The sequence below is a fragment of the Aspergillus chevalieri genome, chromosome 8 (genome assembly GCF_016861735.1).
Source record: "Aspergillus chevalieri M1 DNA, chromosome 8, nearly complete sequence".
Taxonomy (NCBI): Eukaryota; Fungi; Ascomycota; class Eurotiomycetes; order Eurotiales; family Aspergillaceae; genus Aspergillus; species Aspergillus chevalieri.
Genome location: NC_057369.1, coordinates 2,207,983 through 2,229,742, shown reverse-complemented (window position 1 = coordinate 2,229,742; position 21,760 = coordinate 2,207,983). Strand labels below are relative to the sequence as shown.

The 21,760-nt window shown below is 47.2% G+C and overlaps 7 protein-coding genes across 7 annotated transcripts; 4 read left to right on the top strand and 3 right to left on the bottom strand.

Annotated features, from left to right (window-relative positions):
• Positions 1-1,179: 1,179 nt before the first annotated feature.
• On the top strand, positions 1,180-1,638 carry ACHE_80762A (uncharacterized protein; the record flags this gene model as incomplete). Its single annotated transcript, XM_043284168.1, has 1 exon — positions 1,180-1,638. The coding sequence occupies one exon, from the start codon at positions 1,180-1,182 to the stop codon at positions 1,636-1,638; it is 459 nt and encodes a 152-aa protein (XP_043141375.1).
• A 2,716-nt stretch (positions 1,639-4,354) lies between these two features.
• ACHE_80761A (uncharacterized protein) lies at positions 4,355-4,882 on the top strand (the record flags this gene model as incomplete). Its single annotated transcript, XM_043284167.1, has 1 exon — positions 4,355-4,882. One exon carries the CDS (start codon positions 4,355-4,357, stop codon positions 4,880-4,882), a length of 528 nt encoding a protein of 175 aa, XP_043141374.1.
• A 461-nt stretch (positions 4,883-5,343) lies between these two features.
• Positions 5,344-7,213, bottom strand: yap1 (putative bZIP transcription factor AP-1/Yap1; the record flags this gene model as incomplete). Its single annotated transcript, XM_043284166.1, has 3 exons — positions 5,344-5,494; positions 5,543-6,663; positions 6,728-7,213. 3 exons carry the CDS (start codon positions 7,211-7,213, stop codon positions 5,344-5,346), a joined length of 1,758 nt encoding a protein of 585 aa, XP_043141373.1.
• Positions 7,214-8,992: 1,779 nt separating this feature from the next.
• ACHE_80759A (uncharacterized protein) lies at positions 8,993-10,006 on the top strand (the record flags this gene model as incomplete). The annotated part of the gene is made up of 3 exons (XM_043284165.1): positions 8,993-9,043; positions 9,110-9,857; positions 9,918-10,006. The coding sequence occupies 3 exons, from the start codon at positions 8,993-8,995 to the stop codon at positions 10,004-10,006; spliced, it is 888 nt and encodes a 295-aa protein (XP_043141372.1).
• Positions 10,007-13,801: 3,795 nt separating this feature from the next.
• ACHE_80758S (uncharacterized protein) lies at positions 13,802-14,121 on the bottom strand (the record flags this gene model as incomplete). The annotated part of the gene is made up of 2 exons (XM_043284164.1): positions 13,802-14,029; positions 14,086-14,121. The coding sequence occupies 2 exons, from the start codon at positions 14,119-14,121 to the stop codon at positions 13,802-13,804; spliced, it is 264 nt and encodes an 87-aa protein (XP_043141371.1).
• A 3,893-nt stretch (positions 14,122-18,014) lies between these two features.
• Positions 18,015-19,373, bottom strand: ACHE_80757S (uncharacterized protein; the record flags this gene model as incomplete). The annotated part of the gene is made up of 6 exons (XM_043284162.1): positions 18,015-18,157; positions 18,224-18,323; positions 18,384-18,490; positions 18,546-18,974; positions 19,024-19,285; positions 19,341-19,373. 6 exons carry the CDS (start codon positions 19,371-19,373, stop codon positions 18,015-18,017), a joined length of 1,074 nt encoding a protein of 357 aa, XP_043141370.1.
• Positions 19,374-20,626: 1,253 nt separating this feature from the next.
• On the top strand, positions 20,627-21,750 carry ACHE_80756A (putative NAD binding Rossmann fold oxidoreductase; the record flags this gene model as incomplete). Its single annotated transcript, XM_043284161.1, has 2 exons — positions 20,627-20,953; positions 21,010-21,750. 2 exons carry the CDS (start codon positions 20,627-20,629, stop codon positions 21,748-21,750), a joined length of 1,068 nt encoding a protein of 355 aa, XP_043141369.1.
• Positions 21,751-21,760: the final 10 nt, after the last annotated feature.

The following is a 21,760-nucleotide window of genomic DNA, read 5'->3' as shown; positions in this document are numbered from 1 at the left end:
TAGTCGAGTAAGGTGGTTGGTAACCAAAGAATGCACCCTGGGAAAGACGTATTTATATGAGGGCAACCTGCGTCATTATACGTTAATTTTTACATACGGTGGAAATTGGATACTGTGATGCTCGAGACATGGTTCGGGCTCTGTATTAATGGGTATTAGATGGCAGAGCATAGAAGATGATGGCGTATAGATCAGGACGATATGGCTCCGTATAAGCCAGGGCTCATGAGCTGCTGTCTTGATTGACCATTTGAGGCACTGTATCTCACAAGATCAGTTGTTATTTATGCAACTGTAAATATCTCAGGAGACCTCATCACCATTTGTTCATGATGACTTACCGCACCGTAATGAAGACGAAATGCATACCCAGCAAGGAAGTGCAAACCTTTATCACTCAACTTACAATCTCCAACGCATAGAACCGGAGTTTTAGGCGCCAGTTGTGATCCTCAATTGTCCAGGAGTTGGAGTTTTCGTCCTTGCAATCTGTCTGACACTTAGCCAGCCCTAAGACCCCGTAATCGGATATACACGGCCAACATATATCCCTGACACACCAAAACATACTAACAAAGAAATGCAATTGAGTTGTATATTCACTTCTTTGCTTCTGTCTGCACTCAGCAAAATAAAGCAACCTTAGCCAAGTAGTACACATGCATACATCGGCGCGCAATTACATAGTACTAATAGATCCCATTGGTTCAACCCGAGTCTAGTCCTTGTGCAATGAGGTGTCTACGCAGATATATCTCACCGACATCTATGTACCTGCAGTATGACTCCAAACTGCAGACGTCAACAGAAGTGCTCATTGGCTACCGCTCTGACGGCTATTCACCTTGTGTACTCTTTTTCTGTTGTTTATTTTAAGCATATTCTTCTCTTTGTCTGTCGCACCATGCATTGTGATAGTGACGTTACCTGGGCAGGGGTACTGGCTCAGCTTGGAATTGTAGAGGTTGATTGGCCGTGACATAGATTAAAAGACAAACAATAATATAGTAGCTTGTCAGGCTAAGCTATAAGAGCTAACCAGCTGCTTTCGAAGACCAATTTTTCAATCAGTTTTCTTGATTCGAACAGTTCTTGATCAACCAGAAAACAATAGCAGGTAAGAGTCACATCTCCCACAGATTCGAATCAATTAGTCTGACTAACCTCCTACAAGCCACCATGCCCGACCTCGCAACCCTATACCAAAAAGCCGAAACAGGCGACGTAAAAAGCCTATACAACTACTGTAGATACTATATCGACCATCTAAGCGTCACAATTGAACCATCTACCGAAGTGTTCGTCCGCTCCGACAATACCTTCATCATGAGGGACCAATCCACACGCACGCTTCTCTGCGGCGAAGTTTCAGAAACAGAGGACCTCGAAACTATGAAAGAAAAGCTGTCGCGGGCGCTTTTCAAAGAGATCGGGGCTCGGGAGGAGGCTTGTACTGCTTTTGCTTTTGCGGCGACGATGGTTGGGGGCTTGAAGGGTGCGTTCCTTGAGGTAGTGAGGTATCCCGATGGGGGTGTTTGGATAGGGGTGGAGGGGCCGTTGGAGCTCAAGGGACAGGATTTTGGTGTTCAGGATGCCTTGAAACAGGTTCTAGAGAGGTGTTCTTTTCGTGAGGAGTAAAGAAAACCTGCAAGACTGGACCTGTGACAATGTGTTGTGACTGTTGTCTGTATTAGAGACTTATTAATTCGAAATCATCTCAAGGCATACTACCATTCTTCTCTAAATACCTCGTGGCTCATAAATGTATAGAATAGATACAAGCTGGAATAATTCCAGCTCAGCAAAGAATCAAAACCCCAGTTCAGTCTATGTAGGCCTACCTGAACGATAATTTTGCAGACCCACCATGTCCAGTAGACCACGAACTCGTAAGTTAGTTGAAGATAACCCTAATTTTCTTATAGACATGCTGGCCTATTAGACCTCTGCTTCCAAGTGCCTCTAGCTTCCTGTCACACGTACGTTTGAACACAGTACTACCTGGCAGGAGCACCTGGCCCAGTTTAAAACGGTGGAATTTAATTGGCTACGAAATGGGTCATAAAAAATCACTTGATATTCAGCTGGAACGAATCTCACTGGCCAGTGTGACAAAAATTATTCAGACGTTTCTCTCACACTGAGCCTAAACTGATCAAAGCTGTCCAAAGCCAAGGACTTCTAGAGTCAGCATCCAGCACTGAAGAGCTTCTCGAAAAGAAAGCGAGTTAACAAGTCCTACCTTTCAGAGACCTCACCGAAACTAACCAGCTTGCAGAATACCATGAATGACGGCGAGTTTTTCAAAGTCCTCGAGAATTGTACCAAAGATCAATAGGTGGCGATCTAGAAAGCTTCGAGTCTTACTGTACCAAATATCTCCACATGTTGTTGAGAAAAGTCGATTCCTCCGTTAGAGGACCCGCGAATGTATTCCCGCCGTTTGCTGAACCTCCAGACAACTAGAAAGGTTATAATTTGTTTATTCTGGCCGCATAGCTTTTGATAGGACGTGTTTCTGCGTCCGAAGACCTTGAGACTTCGAGAGATCGGTTGGTGTCGGAAGTCCAGAGAATGGTTGCAGACCAACAGCAAAGATCTCTTAGTATTTGAATATCTTTGCACTCGCAGCCTCGACTGTTTGTGGTATGAAATGTGAATTTGCTTAACTGAAGCCGGATGGCGATATGAAGATTCTGAACGGGCCGTTGAGCTTCAAGAGAGATCAGGATGCCATTGAGAATAATATGAGGAATTTTCTGAGAATAGCATCTGAGAACGCATGTAGACTGAGCCAGCGGGCAGAGGTTTGATGCCTGTGGTGCGTCGTCGTCGATGTATGATATCGCTTGGGTCTGCGACGCTCGTCCTCTTCGCCGTTGCGATATTCAAGAGATATCCCGGGTCGAGCCCGTTGGCGGGGTGTTGTACTGCGAGCTTGGCGGCTGCTTGTCAGCCCTCAAGGGGTTTTCTTGGGACTGGGAATGAGGAAATGACGGGAGGGAAGGAGGAGAAGGCGAATGATTTGGTCTATAAGAAGCTGAAATGGGGTGTCGTGGAGAGAGCTGGGGATGTTGACATTGATGTTGACAGTGGCATTGGACATGCAACGTTTGCAGTGGGGAGCGTGATGCCGTTGATATTAGGCAAGTTGTATGCTTGATTTCAGATGCTCCTTGATATCTATAGCCTTATATACCTACGAGGTAGACCTATGATCGAACAATCATGTACTCCGGAGGTCTGTTGCGATACAAGGCTCAGAACTAATTTCGCTCATCAACGGAATTAACTGAGAATCAGATCTTGCCTGCATACACGCAAGACACGTGTCTTTTGAAGCTCCATCGAGGTCAGTATCTTCGAGGACTTTATCAAACAGCCCCTTCAACACTGTGGGAGGTGGTCAGAGCCGAAGTCTGTGCTAGTTATGGATAACGCATCCTTCCATCACTCTGAGCGGATGAAGGGAATGTGCTCGGATGCAGGTGTGACGCCCGTATATTTGCCTCCTTACTCTCCTGATCTCAATTCAATTGAGGAATTTTCTGCTGAGTTGAAAAGCTTTATTAAGCGGAGTTGGCACTACTACGAGGAAGACCCTGGCCAACGTCTTGATAATTTTCTTGAGTGGTGTATCGAAACGGTAGGAGCAAAAAAGCAGAGCATGATGGGAATATGTCCAATTTATAATGCCATGTTTTGTGTCGGGTCTTGAAAAAAGTCCTTCGCAAACATGGCTTGCTGCAATCCCTCCAAACTTAGGGAGGGGACTATGGCTAGGCTCACCATCTTGGATGTAATTTCGAAGTATGACCTTAGGCCCTGATCTTAACAATGCCATAGACCTTATGGGTGGAGTCATATAGTTCTGGGAGCTTTAATGTGTATGCAGTTTAAAGGCCATGTGATAGTCACGTGCCAAGGATTATGGCCGCCTTGAATTGACTCACTGAGCCCGCCAGAGGAAGCCGGGGAGCTGCCGGAACAGCTGGGGAGCGCTCAAGTGCTGCCCTCACAAAGCGGCGGCACCCGTATTGGGCAATCAACCAGGACTTACAGGAAAGCAGTTCACTTATGCACACCTAATTACAATGCACATCCCCCCAAGCAAACCAAGGAACGCCATGCAAACACTAACCCTGCTGTTGGATTCCCAGAGAAGCTGAGTGGGTATGTAATAACCCCATATATTAAAGGCGTACGTACCTTGTTTGCAGTCAGCATTAATAGGGGCATATCTCACATTATGCGGGGTACGTCATCAGTGGGGCCGATGTGAGATTATCCCAGGTATGCTATTCACGTGTTTGTCAGGGTCAGGAGTAAATATTTGGAAGCATTCTTTTCCGACATGGACAAACAAACAGATCACTACTTTCTTTTGAGATATACAGACGCAGGAGGCACAATGAATCCTTTCTTCAGCTCGACGCCCGCGCCAGGATATACACAGCTACACAACCAACCATCACCAGATACCGATACCCTATCAACCTGGGAAATCATCAATTCCCCAATGTCAGCCTCCACACAGTCCACAAACACAACATCCCCACAACTCCCCTCCGTCGCACAAGACCAAGCAACGAAAACAACAACAGAAACCAAACCCAAACAAATCACCGAAGCACAACCACCCCGCTACAACGACATCAGCGGCGCCGTGATAATCGACTGGGACGGGTCCCCGCGCTTCCTGTCGCCCCAAGAAGAGCAAGAACGACAGACTGCGCTGGAGAACGCCGTGCGCGAGAAGATGTTGGGGTTACCGCGGAAGACGGAGTTTGCGTGGGCGAGGCCGGATGTTTCGATTGAGGCTGGGTTGCCGGCATATTCACCTGGGGAGAAGGAGATGGGTAAGGGAGATGGGGATGTTTGATTTGGTGGACTGGAATTGAAGAGTGTTTTGGTGGTGTTTTCAGGTTTGTTGGATGTACAGAAGTTTTGTTTTGGGAGCATGGAGTTCGGATGGGATACAAGGCTTTGGGTACGGGAATATTCATTTTGGTCCGGGGCTTGATGTTGCTGTTGTGTTTCTGGTTTTACCATCAATGATGAAGACCGCACTGGTAAATGTGCAATGGCACAATAGTACATTGTAGACAATCTCGTTCTGATATACAACCTTCCCAACAAGAGACTATACAATGCTGAACCCAACCAACCATGCATACAGGATAAATTCCCGATATTCGCCGTATAAAAATCATCAAACAAACAAGACCTATACTGAGAGAAGATTAAAGACCTCAAACATATCAATCGTAACACAACATCGAATCGCGGGAGTAACAAAAGGCGCGGATCATAATAACATTATACAGAACGCTGTTAACGGGTTTATTTGGCGCGTCCCATGATATCGGTCACATCCCTCTCGTTGACCACGACGCCGCCTTCTGAGCATCGTGCCTTGGTGCGCAGTTCTGAGCAGAGATTGTCGACATCGATTTCGCCATTTCGGAATTTTTCCATCGATTGCAGACGGTCCCTGTGGAGAGTTAGCTTTGAATCCAGAAGTGGAGGGATAGAAACATACCAGATCTTGTTACACGACAACATCTGCGACTGGTCCTCACCAGGAACAACTTCGTCATCATCCAGCTTGTCAAGTCCCGCAACGGGATTCTTCTTGTGCGCTGATGGATCCATGACCTCGTTGTAGTTGTGAGACGGGCTACCCAGATCCGGCAGCGGGAAGGCATCGTCGAAGAAGGTACCGAAATCCTGCGACAGGATGGCGTCTTGTGGCTCCCGCCAATCGCCAAAAAGCACAGGGTCGAACTGTCCCCCATTCTGTTGGGCCATGAGATCGAGACCAGCATCTTCCGACTGACCAGGTTGCTCGTGAGGCGTATTTGTAGCACTGACGGATTGATTTCTCACAGCGGGAATAGGATTGTTGATATTCCCACACGCAAGGCCGAGTTGTGCACAGAAAGAGCTCTCGCCGTCGATGCCACATGCATGCACATGGTTAGAGTCAGGCTTTTCCGCGGCGGGGGAGGGTTCCGGTGAGGTTCCCTTGGAAGAGGGTCCCTGGCTGTGATGCGAATCCGACGAGGAGCATGGGGAGTCCGAATTGGAGGTGTCGTGCGTAGTCGATTTCTTGACGTGGTGAGTCGAGCCAGGTTTGGCTGCGGTTTGATCATGGACACTACCCTTGGGGGTTCCACTCTCTGATCTCGAGGTGTGCTGAGAAGCCGGTGACTGATGACCACCATTGACTCTCGACATATTCAAAGCATCACGATTTAGCACACCAGGTACCGAGGGAACACTGCGTCCTGACATAGATTGAGCGTCGGTCGGTCTGGATTGGCCGTTGTTAAAGATGTGCGAACCGGGCAAATCTCCAAACTCGGGGAAGTCGAAGAGGAACTCGTTGTTGTTCAATCCCTGCATATTCCTCGAATAGGCCCCCGGAATGGCACTCATTGCTGAAATTCCATTGCCTCTGGTAAGCCATGAGAGACGCTTGCGATACTCTTTGAGTTCAACCTGCAGCCGTTCCACCTGTGCACGCAAGAGACCATTCTCCTGGGTCGTATTATCAGATGACTTTTGCAGTTCATCCACCTTGGTCTCCAAATCCTTGAGATGCTTTTCCTTGCGTTCACGGAATGCCCGCTGTGCGGCCCGATTTTGAGCTTTGCGCTTCTACAGGACACCAGGTTAGTACAACATGATCAATCAGACCGTGGAAAAGCGACATGGAACTTACCGAAGTCGGTTCCGAAGTCAATGGCTTCCGGCCCGGCTTCTTGGCCTGTCCATCACTCTCCCTTCTCTTTTTACCTCCTGATTCTTCGTTCTCATTCTCTGACTTTCCGTCCATGTCCTTCCTCTTATCACCAGGCTCATAGTCATCTGAGGGTGGAACGCTGCCGGGGATATCTCCAATCAAACTCTCGGACCCTTGGAAGTCGAAATCCGCGTCGGGGTTGAAGTCGAGAAAAGGACTTTCGTCATCTCCATATCCCAGCCCACCGGACTGATTTCCAAGCGGGTCATTGCCTGCGGATGGAGATACGTTGACGCTGCCCGCAGATGCGCGGTTCGGTGTGCCATTCGGCTCTGTCTTCGTCTGTGGGGTCTTATTCTGCTGTTTCTGCGACGGATTGTTTGAAGAGAGGGCGGCAAGGAGGAGATCTTGTTGATCAGGAGAAAGGTAGAGACCTTGTTGGTAGAGGGAATTGTAGTCTGTCATGATTATTACTGACGTAAGGGGGTATCTTCGTTAATTTGAATCGTTAAATTAGAAGAGTGGCCGGGCCTCCCGCCCGTTTGTCGTATCGATGGAAGGGGTCGCAGCTGGCGCGACGACGAAAATGGGAACTGTTGGGGTCGAGGCGTTGTATCGTGGATGTCTCGAACCAGTCACAAGCTTAAGATTGCCTCTCAACACGCATTAAACGAGCAATTCGAGTTCCTTGATGACAACCAGATGCAATCCGACGGTAAGGTAGCGTGTAGGCCTTCAACGTTTCGGATAGAGAAATTCACGGATGGCCCGAAAATTCACCAAGGAATAAACCGGGGAAGAGGACACGAAAGATCAGTCAGGCGATGATGTCACGAATAATAGCAGTGAAATGGGCACGGGATTTCAGTATAAGAGACAGCGAAAAGCCGCTAAGAAATTCTTGCCAGGAGCGCGAATGACTGCAATGAGGGGCTTTCAAGAGGGCCGGATGCGGTGAGAAAGCGAGATTGAGCAGGCCTTCAATGATCGGAGGCGTTCCAGAACGAATTGGGACCTTTGTCAAGCGAGGGAAACAGGTAATCCGGATAACGGAGACAGTAATCAGAAATGAAGCAGAATGGTGGAATGACTGGAAGGAGTTGTCGCAGGGTGGATAACCTGAAAGAAAGAGTAGAGCGGAGGGGGGATGAGGCGGTGGCCAAGGGCGGCACGACTTTGGCAGGTTGTGATTGGCCGATGTCGCGGATGGTAGCCAATCATCGGGCTGATCGGAGGGTGCCGCCCTAAACGGGGCAAAAACGGCACTGCTTATAAATCGGCTTGCGGATCATTCTGCGCAGTTCTATGGAGCCTATATAAATATAATAATGTTAAAAGAACTTGATATTCACGGAATACAGCTACACTGTCTACAGATGGTGTGTTAACATGGGATTGCAGATATACGAGTACAGCTACACCTAACAGTGGTGATTCATGACCTCGGCTGGGATCATCCGTCCTTAAATCCGCTAACTCCAGATGATGTATGTCTTCCGACTTTCGGGGCGATATATATCCGGCTACTCTCGGTAGTCTTCAGTACTGTACTCTGTACCCCGGATGAGATTCTTGAGATTCTGCTGGACAGTGGGATCATTTAGTTTCTGGGACACACCAAGAGTATTGTGCAGAGTACTGTACTCTCTGTTATCGCTCTCGGTCGAGTCGGAGGCCGTTGGCCGGAACTGGGAGGATTCGGCGATTCTCGTTGTGCAGATCCCCGATCTCCATGGACTGGCAGTCAGAGTACGTATTGTGCATAGTACGGAGTGAACTTACAAGTATATGAGGGTAGTAAAGATAGTGTACGGAGTACAAAGTACTGGGGTTCACAGGAAAGCGAGGTGTTGCTGAACGATCCATATTTGCAACATAGTACATTTACCCGCGCGGCTGCGCTTCTTTACTAGTACCATTGCTTTGCTTCTTTATCTCTACTCCAATGAGATGGGAATGAGAAAAGAAGGAGATACAAGGGAGACAGGATTGTCTCTCCTTTCTCTTCCTCTTCCCCGGCTTTTTCTAATCTTGTATCCAAATATTTCGCCCAGACAAATCACGTGACATGTCTCATCCCGAATCGGAATCGGGGCCGCACGTCACCTTTCAATTCTATCATCAACATTAACGCGTCCTCCGCATTCTATGTCCTGCGGGTGCGTATAGGCCTCTCGTCACTCTGCGCAGTGTTTACAACTTCTTTTCTTGTCATATATCTCTACCTTCACAGAATCGATCACCATGGCCGACGTGGCGTCCCTTGAAGCAGAAGTCAAAGAATTCAAGCTGCAGGTGTGTTGCCATCCGAGATTATTACTAGTACTAGTATGAAAGTATTGCTAACCGCTGATCTCACAGCTTGAAACGGTCCAATCGAGCTTGCAGGTAGACCCAGATAACTCGGAACTTCAGAGTCTCAAAGCTGAGCTAGAAGAACTCATAAACCTCACCGAAACCTCCATCGCCGAACTCAAGCCATCCGCACCTCCAGCACCAGCAGCAAAGCCTCCGCCGCCGCCTCCGACAAAAGAAAAATGGTCCAAGGAAGATCACCCGGCATACCAGGCAGGCTACCGTAAACCCACAGTCGAACAAGCAGAAGAACCACCGGCCCCGGCGTCCTTTTCAGTCAACGAGAATGTTCTGGCTCGCTGGGTGTCGGGCGACAATTCTTTCTACCCTGCGCGCATCACCTCTATTACAGGCTCTACTAGCAACCCCGTCTACATCGTCTCCTTCAAGTCCTACGCCACAGTGGAGTCCCTAAGCGCCAAAGACCTTAAACCCATCTCCAACAATGACTCGCGAAAGCGCAAGGCTGATGCAACCTCAGGAAACCTCTCCTCACAGTCGCCGGTGATCCAACCGGCAAACTCGAGCGTGATTTCCGCTGCGGCAGATATCAACCCCGCGCTGGCCAACCAGGCTCGCAAAGAACCGAGTAAGGTCGGCGATGGGCCTGCTCGTCCCGCCAAGGTGCCCCGAAAGGTCAAGGCGACTCGTGAGCTAGAGGAAGGGAAAAACAAATGGAAGGACTTTGCTAGCAAGAGCAAGATTGGGAAGAAGGACAGTATGTTCCGAACCGGCGAAAGTGTGAACGCGCGAGGTATGTTGCATATGCCCCAAATTTCTATTAGTTTGATCCAAGATTCTGACGTCTCTACAGTGGGTTTCACCGGGTCCGGCCAAACAATGCGCAAGGATCCCGGCAGATCGCGGCATGTTTACAGACAGCTTGAGGACGAGGGCTATTGATGAGGGGCTGGCCCTTTGGATATCAAAGCCTAAGTTGCAATTGTTATGATTTTTTTATCCGGACCGGTTTTTCTTTTTTTCTTGTTATGACTCGTCAATATCCTTCTGTTCCCTTGCTAACTGGGATGTTGGAGGCACAGGCACAAAGTTTCCTCCCTTTTCAAGTCCAAAGCAAGAGGTTTCGTACATAGAACACGGTGTAATGTGGTAACATCTTATTCTAATGTGACTGATTTCTGAATACTCGTTCCGTGGTTGTTCTAACCGTCTTTTATTGTCTCCTAGTTGTGTGATTTGGTGTCTCCGTGGATGTAGGAATTTTAGCCCTGGTGCCGGCTGTCAGAGGCCATCTAGAAGGAGAGCAACCGTAGGCATCGAAAATCAACCATCCGCCTCCAGAATAACGTCTTTGTTCCTGTTGAATAGCCATTGTATGTGCGATAACAAATGCAGACTAATCAGCGCTTTGATCTCAGATTTGTATTTCGACCAGGGATAAACAACCACTGAAAAGCCCGATAACTCGCTGTAAATCCTGTCATATATTACTACTGCTACCGACTTTTCCACATGGCGACAAGAAGATATGTCCTGTATTATCGCACATGCCCACTATGCCGGGAAGTAATCGACATCACCCAACCGACATCCTACCGCGTGTTAGCGCTGGCGCCAGAATATGCCGAATTCGCTCACGAGACGCCTCAGTGGCAGGAGGACAAAACCCGCTGAAAAGATATTACAGTGGGAATCTTCGCCTTAGGTGATAACCGACATTAGCCAGCTGTCGAATATGCCCAGTGCCTGGTTACTGCATACAAGATGTTTGGCACTTGTCCAAGGACTCTTTATCCCTCAATTGTACCTTTTGATGCACCTTGTCGAACCGGCGTTTGTCATAGAGGCGCGTGGGCCTGCAAGTGAGCATGGTGCTTTTTACTTGACCCAGCGATTCTCGGTATCAAGGCCACCGGCCATCTGGCAGCAGAAAATAGTGTTTGTCTGGGACAGTTTATGGGGAGTGTTGCATGGACAGGCAAACCCATCTTGTCGGTTCCCAAGGGATATTTGGCTCATGGTGCTAAGATACGGCATTGATTACTTACTCTTCATTATGAGAACCGCGTCGCAACTGGATAGACTGGAAGCTGGCCTCTGCGAGTATCCCAAGCACCAATTTACTGTCACCGAAACAGCGCTGAAGTCGGACTAAATACGAATTCATCTCATCACTATTGACGGCAAAACGTATATACGCAACCTCACAGATCAGGTCGACGGCCTCCCGCACATGTCGACATCATCATCCTGGAATGACCTGGGAAGTACATACATGCCGCTCTTACTGGCTTATAGACGGGCTTTTGTGACTCTCGGTGTCCTCTTGGGATATCGGAGAACTCGCCCTGTCCTGAGCATAGAGCATAGACTCAAGCAGTGTAAATATCTTGCAGTCAAAAGTGATGAGCTAGGTATAATAAAAATTGCATTCTCAGAAACCAAAGGCGAGCCTAATTGGATCCTGAACAACAACACTGTGCCGACCTCATACATATCTAAGATCAGATATGCCAATATACAGAATTTAATCATGGTTTCTGATATAGGCTTTACATTTCCCCTTTTCTTTTCCATTTGACGCACCAACACGACATTCCAGTCCGGGAAGTGCATCGTCCCATGGAAGAGACATGGCGCAGAGCCCTACTTCCACGAAGCACCATACCCCCAAACAGCGACTGGGTCGACGCCAGATTCAGAATAAAGTCACGCCTCCACGACGGCGACTTCACCGACCCTGCTGCCTCTTCGTCAAAGCAAAACATATCGCATTCGCCGGAATGACTCAGATCTCCTTTACTGTCCACACCAGCCGACTCGGCATCGAAGGAATATGTGTGAATCGCCCAGGACAGGACCAAAAATATACAATCTGTTTCTCAGCTTCCGAAGCGTTTCAAATTCCTTGAATGCCGCACGGACACTCGGCTTCTCGGCTACCAGTATTCGTTTCTCCAGGTAAGTACCGGTGAGTCTGACAAGGACCGATACCATTTGCTGAACGCTGAATTGTTCGAAGTAGACAAGCAATGGAGGCCTCCCATTGCACCTCATGATGCTATCGTTTGCGAGGTCCTAGTAGAGAATGCAGTGGGGATTTGGTGGGAAAGATTTACCAAAAATACTCCTACAATTATCGGGGCTGTTGCCTGGGCGTGAGAATATGGTGAATACTATAAGTTTTGATTAAAATACTTTTAGAAAGATATAGTGGTGAGCGAAGATGGTAAGCAATTCTCGGGACTAGATCCAAGTATATACATTGTCAGTTCATGGTGAATAAAAATAGAACAACATTCATGCTCCGAGCAACACATGCAACCATTTGGTTTGTCGGAGATGTTGATGAGCTACCCCTAGGCTCCTTTATTTCGCTTATTCTGCGCCGTCTTAGTAGAGCAATGGCAACATTTCCTCTTGCTAGGAGAGGTGAGGGTTTGGGGGTGCTTAAGTTGAGAATATACTCGAGATTCGTTTTCTGAACCGATCAGCGATTGTGCTATGCGGAAATAGAGACCTTCATTGACTTATCTCGTTGCTTATGGCCATTTTGTGAGCTAGAGATATTGTGGGCGTATGGCTTGGATATAGTCAAGAGATTGGCTCTTTGATTCTAAATGGCTCTTTAACAAACTCCTTATACAATATATCTACTTCATTGCATTCATTGCTGTCGAATGATTGCCTATCAACCATAGATGTCGGCTCATTCTTTTCCAAACCAAACCATGAAGCATACATACAGGAGCACGCGCATAATATGTTAAGAGAAGCAAGGAGGTTTATCTTCAGATAGGGTTGTTATTATTATTGTTCATACACGTATCTGTTAGCCCTATAGGCCGAGTGGCGGCAGATCTCCAGATAGGGTTGTTATCTGGTTACACAAATATATACACGAAGACAAAACCAGGGCCTGCTATCCTCAACCAGCAACCTCCGTAGCCATCTCTAGAATAGTCTCAGTAAATCGGATAAAGCCACTCGGTCTTTCAATTTCCACGCTAAGCGCGGAACTAGGGTCAGGGATTTGAGGGCTGACGAGTTACTTTCTTTATGCGGCAATGTTTCTGTCAACTTCCGATATCTTGGTTGGTCATAATTCATGCTGAAGATAAAGTATGCGGCATATGCCTGGATTGCAATCCCGACTCAGCCGAGTGGATTTGACATAAGCATTGGCAAAGGTTGCTTATGTTCCATGTAGAGTGGTACTGTACCAAACTACCAGTAGCCACATACCACAATAGAAACACCCCCAACCCAGACAAGCAATAGAGTACGAGCTGTTGTACTCGCTCAGCCACGCTGCACCTTCCTGTCTAGTCTGGAGTGAAAATCCACCTCAGCTATCGATGGAGCCGCGCTAGCCATACAAACAAAACAACAATGACAATTCCTTCTTGAAATATTGTGGTACAGAATCGGAATAATTGCCGGGGTGGACGAGAATCCTCACGCATTTCCTCTGAGTTATTACTGAAATCTCTATCGTCCGAGGAGCAAGCAGAGACCTGTGAGATCATTAGAGCGAATCTAGTGAGGAAGAATCATTGTCCGAATGTAAGAATTCTACAAATACATTTTAGCCACGAACTCCATTAAATGATAGTGCTGATGGATAGTAAGCAACTGTACACATTTCAAAATAACTACCTCAAAGTATAGAGCCAGCCAAATTGTAATTCCCCATCCACAACATATTCAACCTCACACATTCATGCAAAAGGCATATCAAATTCCCGCTCCGTCACCTAAGGACCTTTTAAGATCTTCAAGTCCTTCTTTAGACTTGGCATGTGCTCGCTTCATATTATGCCACCAAGGGTCATCATCCTTTTTAAACTCCAGCGCCTTCAATAGTTCCTCCGTCACTCCATTCATATGCTCCCACGACCCTACGTCGCCTGCCTGTGCCTTTTCAAACAGTTCCCTGAGTCCGTCTAGGATGACTTGAAGGGCCTTATATTTATCAGCAAGTTGTTGGACGAGAGTTTTGCTTTGCTGACTTGACTTACCTGAGGCTCCGTGGCGTCCGCGGATGTGATGGGCATAATGTAGAATGTGTGTTTTCTTTGCCTGGAAGAGTGGTTGAAATTGGAAAAGAGGATTAAGAAGTGATCCAAGTTGGAAAATGGTTTTGTTTTCAAGTGACGGCGACAGCCTTCTTATAGCTTTTTTGTGACCGGGATTTGTTCCTGATACCATCTTATGCATGTTATTACTAGTCACTATATTTCAAACTAAACTGAAAAGACATCTCATCAATGGTGGCGCTGCAAGGAAGTCGCATTTTGTAACACGTGGTTTACACTCGTAGCAAACAAATTGGACCAATGGAATCAGACTTCAGTGCTTTGTTAGGGCTATGATGCTCGAAACAGCTCATGGAGCTAAAGGAACTCTCTCGAGTCCAAGCACGATGCTTGAAGATATAAAAGAAACCGAACCCTTTCATTGAGGACTACAATTTTGGATTAGTTGGCTATGTTGGAGTTCAGGAAGCGCGTATCATTTGATTCTGGGTTTCAGTTCCATTTGACATATGCATACCGGCTGCCCAAGTCACTGAAGAAGGGAGTCGCACAGCCATAAAGCTTGACGAATGCATATGAGGACCAAATAAAAAGAAAAAGAATAGAACTATCTCTCAACCCAAGCAATCGAGTACGGCGAGGCCAGTCGATCCTTGTTGAGTTATCTGCACTTTCCAGTTGTTCCAATAGCATGAGTTTCCTTAAATTTGGCCTTGAATTTTTAATAAATATCTTCTCAATTATCCGCTGACGAACTTACGGACTATCCGTTATTATACACAATGATGACTCATTAGGATTCAATTGTATAGGACGTGAATTGCTTTCAAGATAGACTTATTCTTGTCATGTCTGACCCTTTGCTAGAAACTGCATCGCCTAAAACCAACAACGGAGACCTGTATGATTAAGATAGAGGCAGAACACCTAGCAAATTAATAATAATAATAATAATAATAATAATAATAATAATAATAATAAGCAGCCATTCATCATTCCATGTTGAATGATTAGAAGTGTTGACCAGCCCAATACCACACCAGAGGATTCTAATCCTCATTCATGACATGTTTGAAGCAACGAATAAACACAAATAAACACAAAAGAGACCTCCGAGTTCTGGTTAATTTTCTATGACCTCTTCATATGATCAAGGGCTTTCGTGAGCCTATTATTCTGCCTCTTAATTTGCAGCCACAGGTCTTCATCCTCACCTTTCAGTGATCCCAACACCTTCTCCAAGTCCGCTGCGAGCGCAACAGTCCAAGTTCCTGAATAAGCCCCCCTCGTAGAGGACCTCGAGTCTCTCCGGCATACTGCGAAGAAAAGCCTTATTTATTAGTTGATTGATGCCAAACAGGTGTGTTAAATTGCTGACTTGAGGTTCAGTATTGGGTTGGACATGGTGTTTGAGGAATAGGCAGGCTTGGTCAGAAGAAAATCGTCTTTGGAGTAGAGATGAATGTTGGCTGGAGATTGATAGTGAGCTAGATATCGGTGATGGTATCGAGGCGATGCTAATGAGGCTCTTCTAGTTTTCTCCTGGCCCGCGGGACTTGCTCTTGATACCATTTTTAGCATATTCATCTTAGGCATGCTCTTTCCAGTCCTAGAACTATATCAAAGTGACACCGTCAGGGAAGCTGCATATAATATCACGTTGTCTAAAATGGCGTCCATTTAGCTTCAATGTCTTAGGGTTATCATGTATGGCAGGCTCGACACGGCCCAGGGCGCTAGATACACTTGCAAGGAACCAATCATAAACTCCGGCAACTAAAAGATCTGTGAGTCCCTTTTGTGATAAATACAGGATGAGATTGGGTAGTATTTTGGGGATCGTGATGACTGGAGTATGGTTCAACCATCGGGGAACTCATGGCTCCGATTGGGGGCGTTCTACAGAGCAAACTTCACTAACAAACAGAAAAGGGCCGCAGTCAAGATTTTATATGATGGAATCTGTTGGTTTGGGTTGCTTTAGCTATTCTTTATCATTACCGGCAAACTGTTTCCCTGTTTAGTGCGGTGGCAGCCAACCAACCATTCCTGTCTTCTGATGCTGACCTCTTTACTGCTTTCCAAATAAATTGGGCTGTTCTTCATGCAGATACCTCTTGGTCAAGTCTATTGACTAATTTGACCTTCTGACCGGCCCAGCGATTACAGTCACTGCGTCTAATCTACCATGCAAGAGGGGGGCTTATTCTGCGGGCGCTAATTTCCCATTTCTTCATGCGGCATTAGAAGACCGATCAGGTGCTGGTGGAAGCAAATATTGTCCCAAAAAGCAATATGGCTCGCCCATATGTGAGCTCCTGGCAAGTGCCCAGCGCTATAAGCAACTGTCTGTCGCCCAGAGAGGCCTGACTATGCCGGAAGTATGACCAGTACTAAGTGGATTATATTCTTTGTTGAGCTTATACATTCAAGAATAATACACTGGGAATAATGGATGCCGTGAGAGAGTGATAGCTTGGTAGGCTTTGAATAGAGCACAGGTCTGGAGAATTCAATCCAACTATCACAAGATATTGAGCCTTTTTTGCTATGGATACTTCTCTATTCTTTGTGTGCCTCCTACTACTGGCCTACCAAAGGACGGACTTAGTGAACTACGTGGCATAGTTCAGGGTAAAAGAAGTTTCTCCTCCATTTCAACTACCTCATTCCGATGCTAACGCATACGCAAAACAGGGCAAGATCTTCGAGGTAAAAGCCTCCACCCCATCTCTACCTCAATAGGTCTTCTCCCAGACATCCGCTATATGCTTAACAGCCTCCTCAATAGCATCCTGATCCGTCCTGAAACTCAACAGCCCTCCTTCCAGCGTCTTACCTTCACCAAATAAACCGAAAATAACTCACACCTCAACCTCCCCGCAAAACCAAACAAAGTCCGATTATAGCCTCGCTTCGCATCGACCACCTTTCCCTTCACAGTCTGGAGGTCCTCCGTAGCGAACACCCGTCCGCCACCAACGTACCAGTCCCTTTCATGCAGAATGGTGAAGTGTTTGTAGTCGTCCGGATGCGGGATTGTGTATGTCAGTTTCATGTTATCTGTCTTGTCGTGTTTTTCAACCAGTTCGTTCAGGTATCGTGGCAGTACCAGTAGAGGTCGGTGAGGTTGCCGGCTTCGGCGCTTTGGTAGAGGGGGTCTATGTCTGTCATTGTGACTGATTTATTGGAGGTTGAAGCTAACTGGTCAGTATGATTGAATATTCAGAAGACAGGACTCTGTTGCGACTTACCTTGCTGGTCGGCGCAGTGCTTTTGTTTTCAAATGGGATTGTGTGTGATCCGTTGGGAGATTTCGAGTGATTTCAATGCGCTTCTTATAGACTTTATAGACTGACTGACAGGCTACTTGTCACTGTTTCTGACCAGTGAAAACCTATTCCAGTAATTTTCGAGCAGATAATTGTCTTGAGGGTTTACATGAACAGTTAGTTTCAAAACAAGATCGAGCATAGATACGATCACGGAACAATGCAACATTCCGCTACTTTTCCCCTTCTTATGCTTGGTAGTTGAGTATCGGCTTGTTTACCTACGACAATCAAACCTCGTGACACAGTCATCCTGCCTGTATCCCTTAATTATGAAAGCCCTAACACAAACAACATACTTCAATTCACCATTTCCATAGCTATCTGCTTCAAATTATGAGTGGCGAGTAGAGCTCTATACGATTTAATCACAAAACCGAAGCAAAATATCATTCGCGAAAGCAGTGGGATAGCAGTATACAATTAGTGCCAAGCGAGGAAACAAGGGACTTAGCAAGCCGAGGATGACAGACATCTGGATAATAACTAGGAGCGCTAATTGCCAGCTATGCAAATATTGACTGGCCATATAAATGGTCCTATAGTTGCACCCATATTAAATGTGACGACGCCCAAGCGTCAATGATTAGAATCTTCATCATTCCATTGTTCTCTCAAGGTCTGAATTAACCCAGTCATATTCCATCCGGTGGTCACTTCCATGTCCCGCAGAAGAATCTCCGCGGCTTCTTGGTCGAATTTGTTACGTAGGACCCAGCCCCCTGAGTCGTCAGCAAACTGGGAGGGGAAGGTCCATAGAATAACAGAGAGGAATTTAGCTGACTTACAAGACACTAAGCTATGGCGAGCTGTGAAGAGTGCATTCTCCGCTTTGGTATTTGATCTTGCCAGGCCAAGCACGACTAGAAGGTGATTCCGAATTGTTCTCTAGAGGGTCGTACATCTTTAGCAAACAAAGTATTAGGAATCGTGAAATGGACGACAAACCTCAATATTCCGCAAATGCTTCAAATTTTCATATCCCACAGCAGGGCTTGGGCTAGCCGAAACAGCAAGCACAATCTTGGCGACATGATAGTATTGCAAACCAATAACTGAGACCGCTGTCAACAGGCGTGAACGCAACACAACAAATTCAGTGATACGTACCGTGAACTGGCAACAACATCCAAATAACGGGGAACCGCTGGTCCCGTCGCTGTGTACGTGGGATAAATCGGATGGGATTAAACGTATGCGGTTTCGTATTAAACCATCCCTCCACTTCCTGCTCGACGTCATGTACAAGCGCCAAATATGCTGTGGAAGCTTCATAGGTGAATGCGCACTTGAGGACCTTACACAAGAGGAAGACCATGCGACTGGCCCAGGCAAAATCATCATCTCTTTGGAATATGTCCGAGTGGATGAAATTTTGCAAGTTCGTTCGAAGTGGCTTTTGCGCGGTTAGCGAGACATAAATGTCTTCTCGAAGACAAAGCCATGCAGCTGCTTCTCCTAAGCCGCCAGACGAGCCGAACGATGAGACGGAGTTGAGGATGTGTGTTGTTCCGGTGAGGTGGAACTGGTTGTCTTCCCCTGTGATACTGTTAGAATATCTTTCCAGAGCAAGGGGTCGAGATCATACAGTCCATTTCTTCATGTTCGCGGAGGATTGCTACTGCAGCCAGAATTACGTCCGTAATATTCTCCTGAGCACCAGAAAGCGCCGGGATCAGCATTTGAAGACAATGGTTGTGATATTGTAAGGCCTCCGCTGTATCCCCTGCCCTTTGCCTGTCGATATGCCTAGATGAGAATGCAAAAATGGCAGACCGCAAAACTGGTTCTTTGACAGCTCTTACAGGTACGTCGACCTCGAAATGTCGTTGTGGATCAGTGATATCCGCCTTTCCGTGTTAGTTGTATCTGCATCGACTGCTGCTCCGGAGCGCATCTACGTACCCATAGAGCCATGTTTTCGATATAATTTCGCATAAGAATTGCCTCTCGCTCAGTGAACGCAGAGACCGGAGGATGCAAGCCGGAATGTTCTCCCGACAGATGCCTTGCAACGGATGAAGGATTATGAAGGGTATGGAGTATGTCGGAAGGGAGGTTCGTTTTTCGAGACTCAGGAACCCCAGACAGAAATGGCTGATGCTCTGGAGATCTAGGGCTTTCAAGTCTTTCTATTGTCCGCCTTGCATTGATCTCGTGCGAATGACTGGTGATCTCTTGCTGTTCCCATACTGTCTCAAAATCCTCGACTGTATACAGACGCTGGATCTCGAGAGTCTCGTCATGGAAGTGGACTGCATGCTACTCAGCCCGGCTCAAGGAAGCGATGGAATAAAACTTACTGGATCCCGTTAAACGCGGCCAAGCCCTATTCTCCGGAAATGCGACATCATGGTCTTCCCCCAAATCCAATCCATTGCGAAACCGCACATTGACTTTTCTCACACAATTAGTCCCGGCATCTTTGCAAGGAGCGCAAGCCGGGAGATCGGTGTCGCCTGCGAGGCCTTGTGAGATCGGATTCGACACGGAATCTGGCATCCGTACGTATACGTACACTTGAAATGACGAACTATCGGGGAAAATAAACCTGAGTATAATCCTTGTGGGAGAAGAGGGAGAAGATAGTTATCGGTGTAAAAGTGTTGGATGACTTACTTCTACATCGCTGGCTGAATTGCCGATTAACTAACCGTTTCATGCGATCATGGAGAGGGGGAATGCGACTCTTACCAGCCAGTGATCAGCCGAGTTCTCCTTTTCATTGTCGACGGAGGCTTAACAATGCATTGCTAGGCGATATAGCAGTTGCCATGAATGAAGGTGGATGGAAAGAGTTTCCTTGTAGCGGTGGGAAAGAGGACAACAGTGTACCCCGCAAAAATTCCCCGCGTGGGGAAGTCGACCGGGGAAAGTCTCTCCATTCCAACTTTCTTGAAACGATTCCGCCGGCAACTCTCTCCATGCTAGATTACACAGTGATCCACGGCGATGCAGATAAACATACACTTTCATGATATAGCCCGCAACATGGGTGGAAAATCTTACCTTCAACTCAATTCAAAGAAGTACAATGCCTAGAAGACGTGAAACCCCGCGGTGTCCTGGAGCTATAAAGCTCTCGAGGAATCCTCTCTATAGACATACAGATCGCCCAATCCATTCAATTCATCTTCCATTCTTCCTCTACTTCTATTTTTTCTTCAATTGACTAGATCTACGACATTACAATGGCAATTCAAAAGCTCAAGGTTGGAATGGCAGGCTTAGGCCGTGTCGGAAAGCTCCATGCTACCAACTTCCTGCACCGCACTCCTCGGGCTGACCTAGTCGCTGCTTTCACACCGGATCAGTCAGAGCTTGCTTGGGGTAAGGAAAATCTGGAGCCTTACGGAGTCACCTTGTATGACAACTACCTGAAGATGCTTGAGCACCCCGGGTTGCAAGCCGTGGCCATTGGAACCGCGACATCGGTGCACGCAGAGGAGACAATGCAGGCTATCGATAAAGACTTGCATGTTCTGTGCGAGAAGCCGTTGTCTACGGATGTTGAAGTGGTATGTCTCCTGCCTACCCGATTGGATGACGGATGTTGACTATTTTACCTGTATAGTGCAGACAAGTTGTCCGGAAGGCACAATCAAAGCCTCACCTGAAAGTGATGTGTGGCTTCTCTCGACGATTTGATGAATCCTACCGCGACGCCTATGAAAAAGCCAGCAAAGGCCTCATCGGTCGCCCAGCCATCGTCCGCAGTCAGACCTGCGACAAACTAGACCCCTCCGGATTCTATGTGGAATATGCCGCATGGTCTGGCGGTGTCTTCGTCGACATGTCCGTCCACGACATTGACCTGACACTCTGGTTCTTCGGTGACGACTCCGTCCCCAAGAGCATCTCCGCCCACGGCCTCCGCGCGGTGCAGCCCGAGCTAGCCAAATACAACGATTTCGACAACGCCGTTGGCATTATAGAGTTCCACAATGGCAAGATTGCCTACTACTATTGCACGCGGATGATGGCGCACGGTCAGGAAGACACGACTGAAGTCATCGGCACGGAGGGCAAGCTCACGATTAACGGCAACCCACAAAAGAACTTCGTCAACCTCTACCACACGGCTGGTATTACGCGCGAGGTGCCTCACAATTTTATGGGACGGTTTGGACCTGCGTTCGTGCAGGAGTCGAATGAGTTCACTGCCGCTTGCTTGGATAACACGCCGTTGCCGATTAACTTGAACAATGCGGTTAAGGCAGTTGAGATTGGCGCATATTTGCAGGAGGCTTTGGTGACGGGCAGGCAGATTCAGTTTGATGAGAGTGGGAAGCGGATTGAAAAGTCGCAGCTGTGATTCAGTTTTG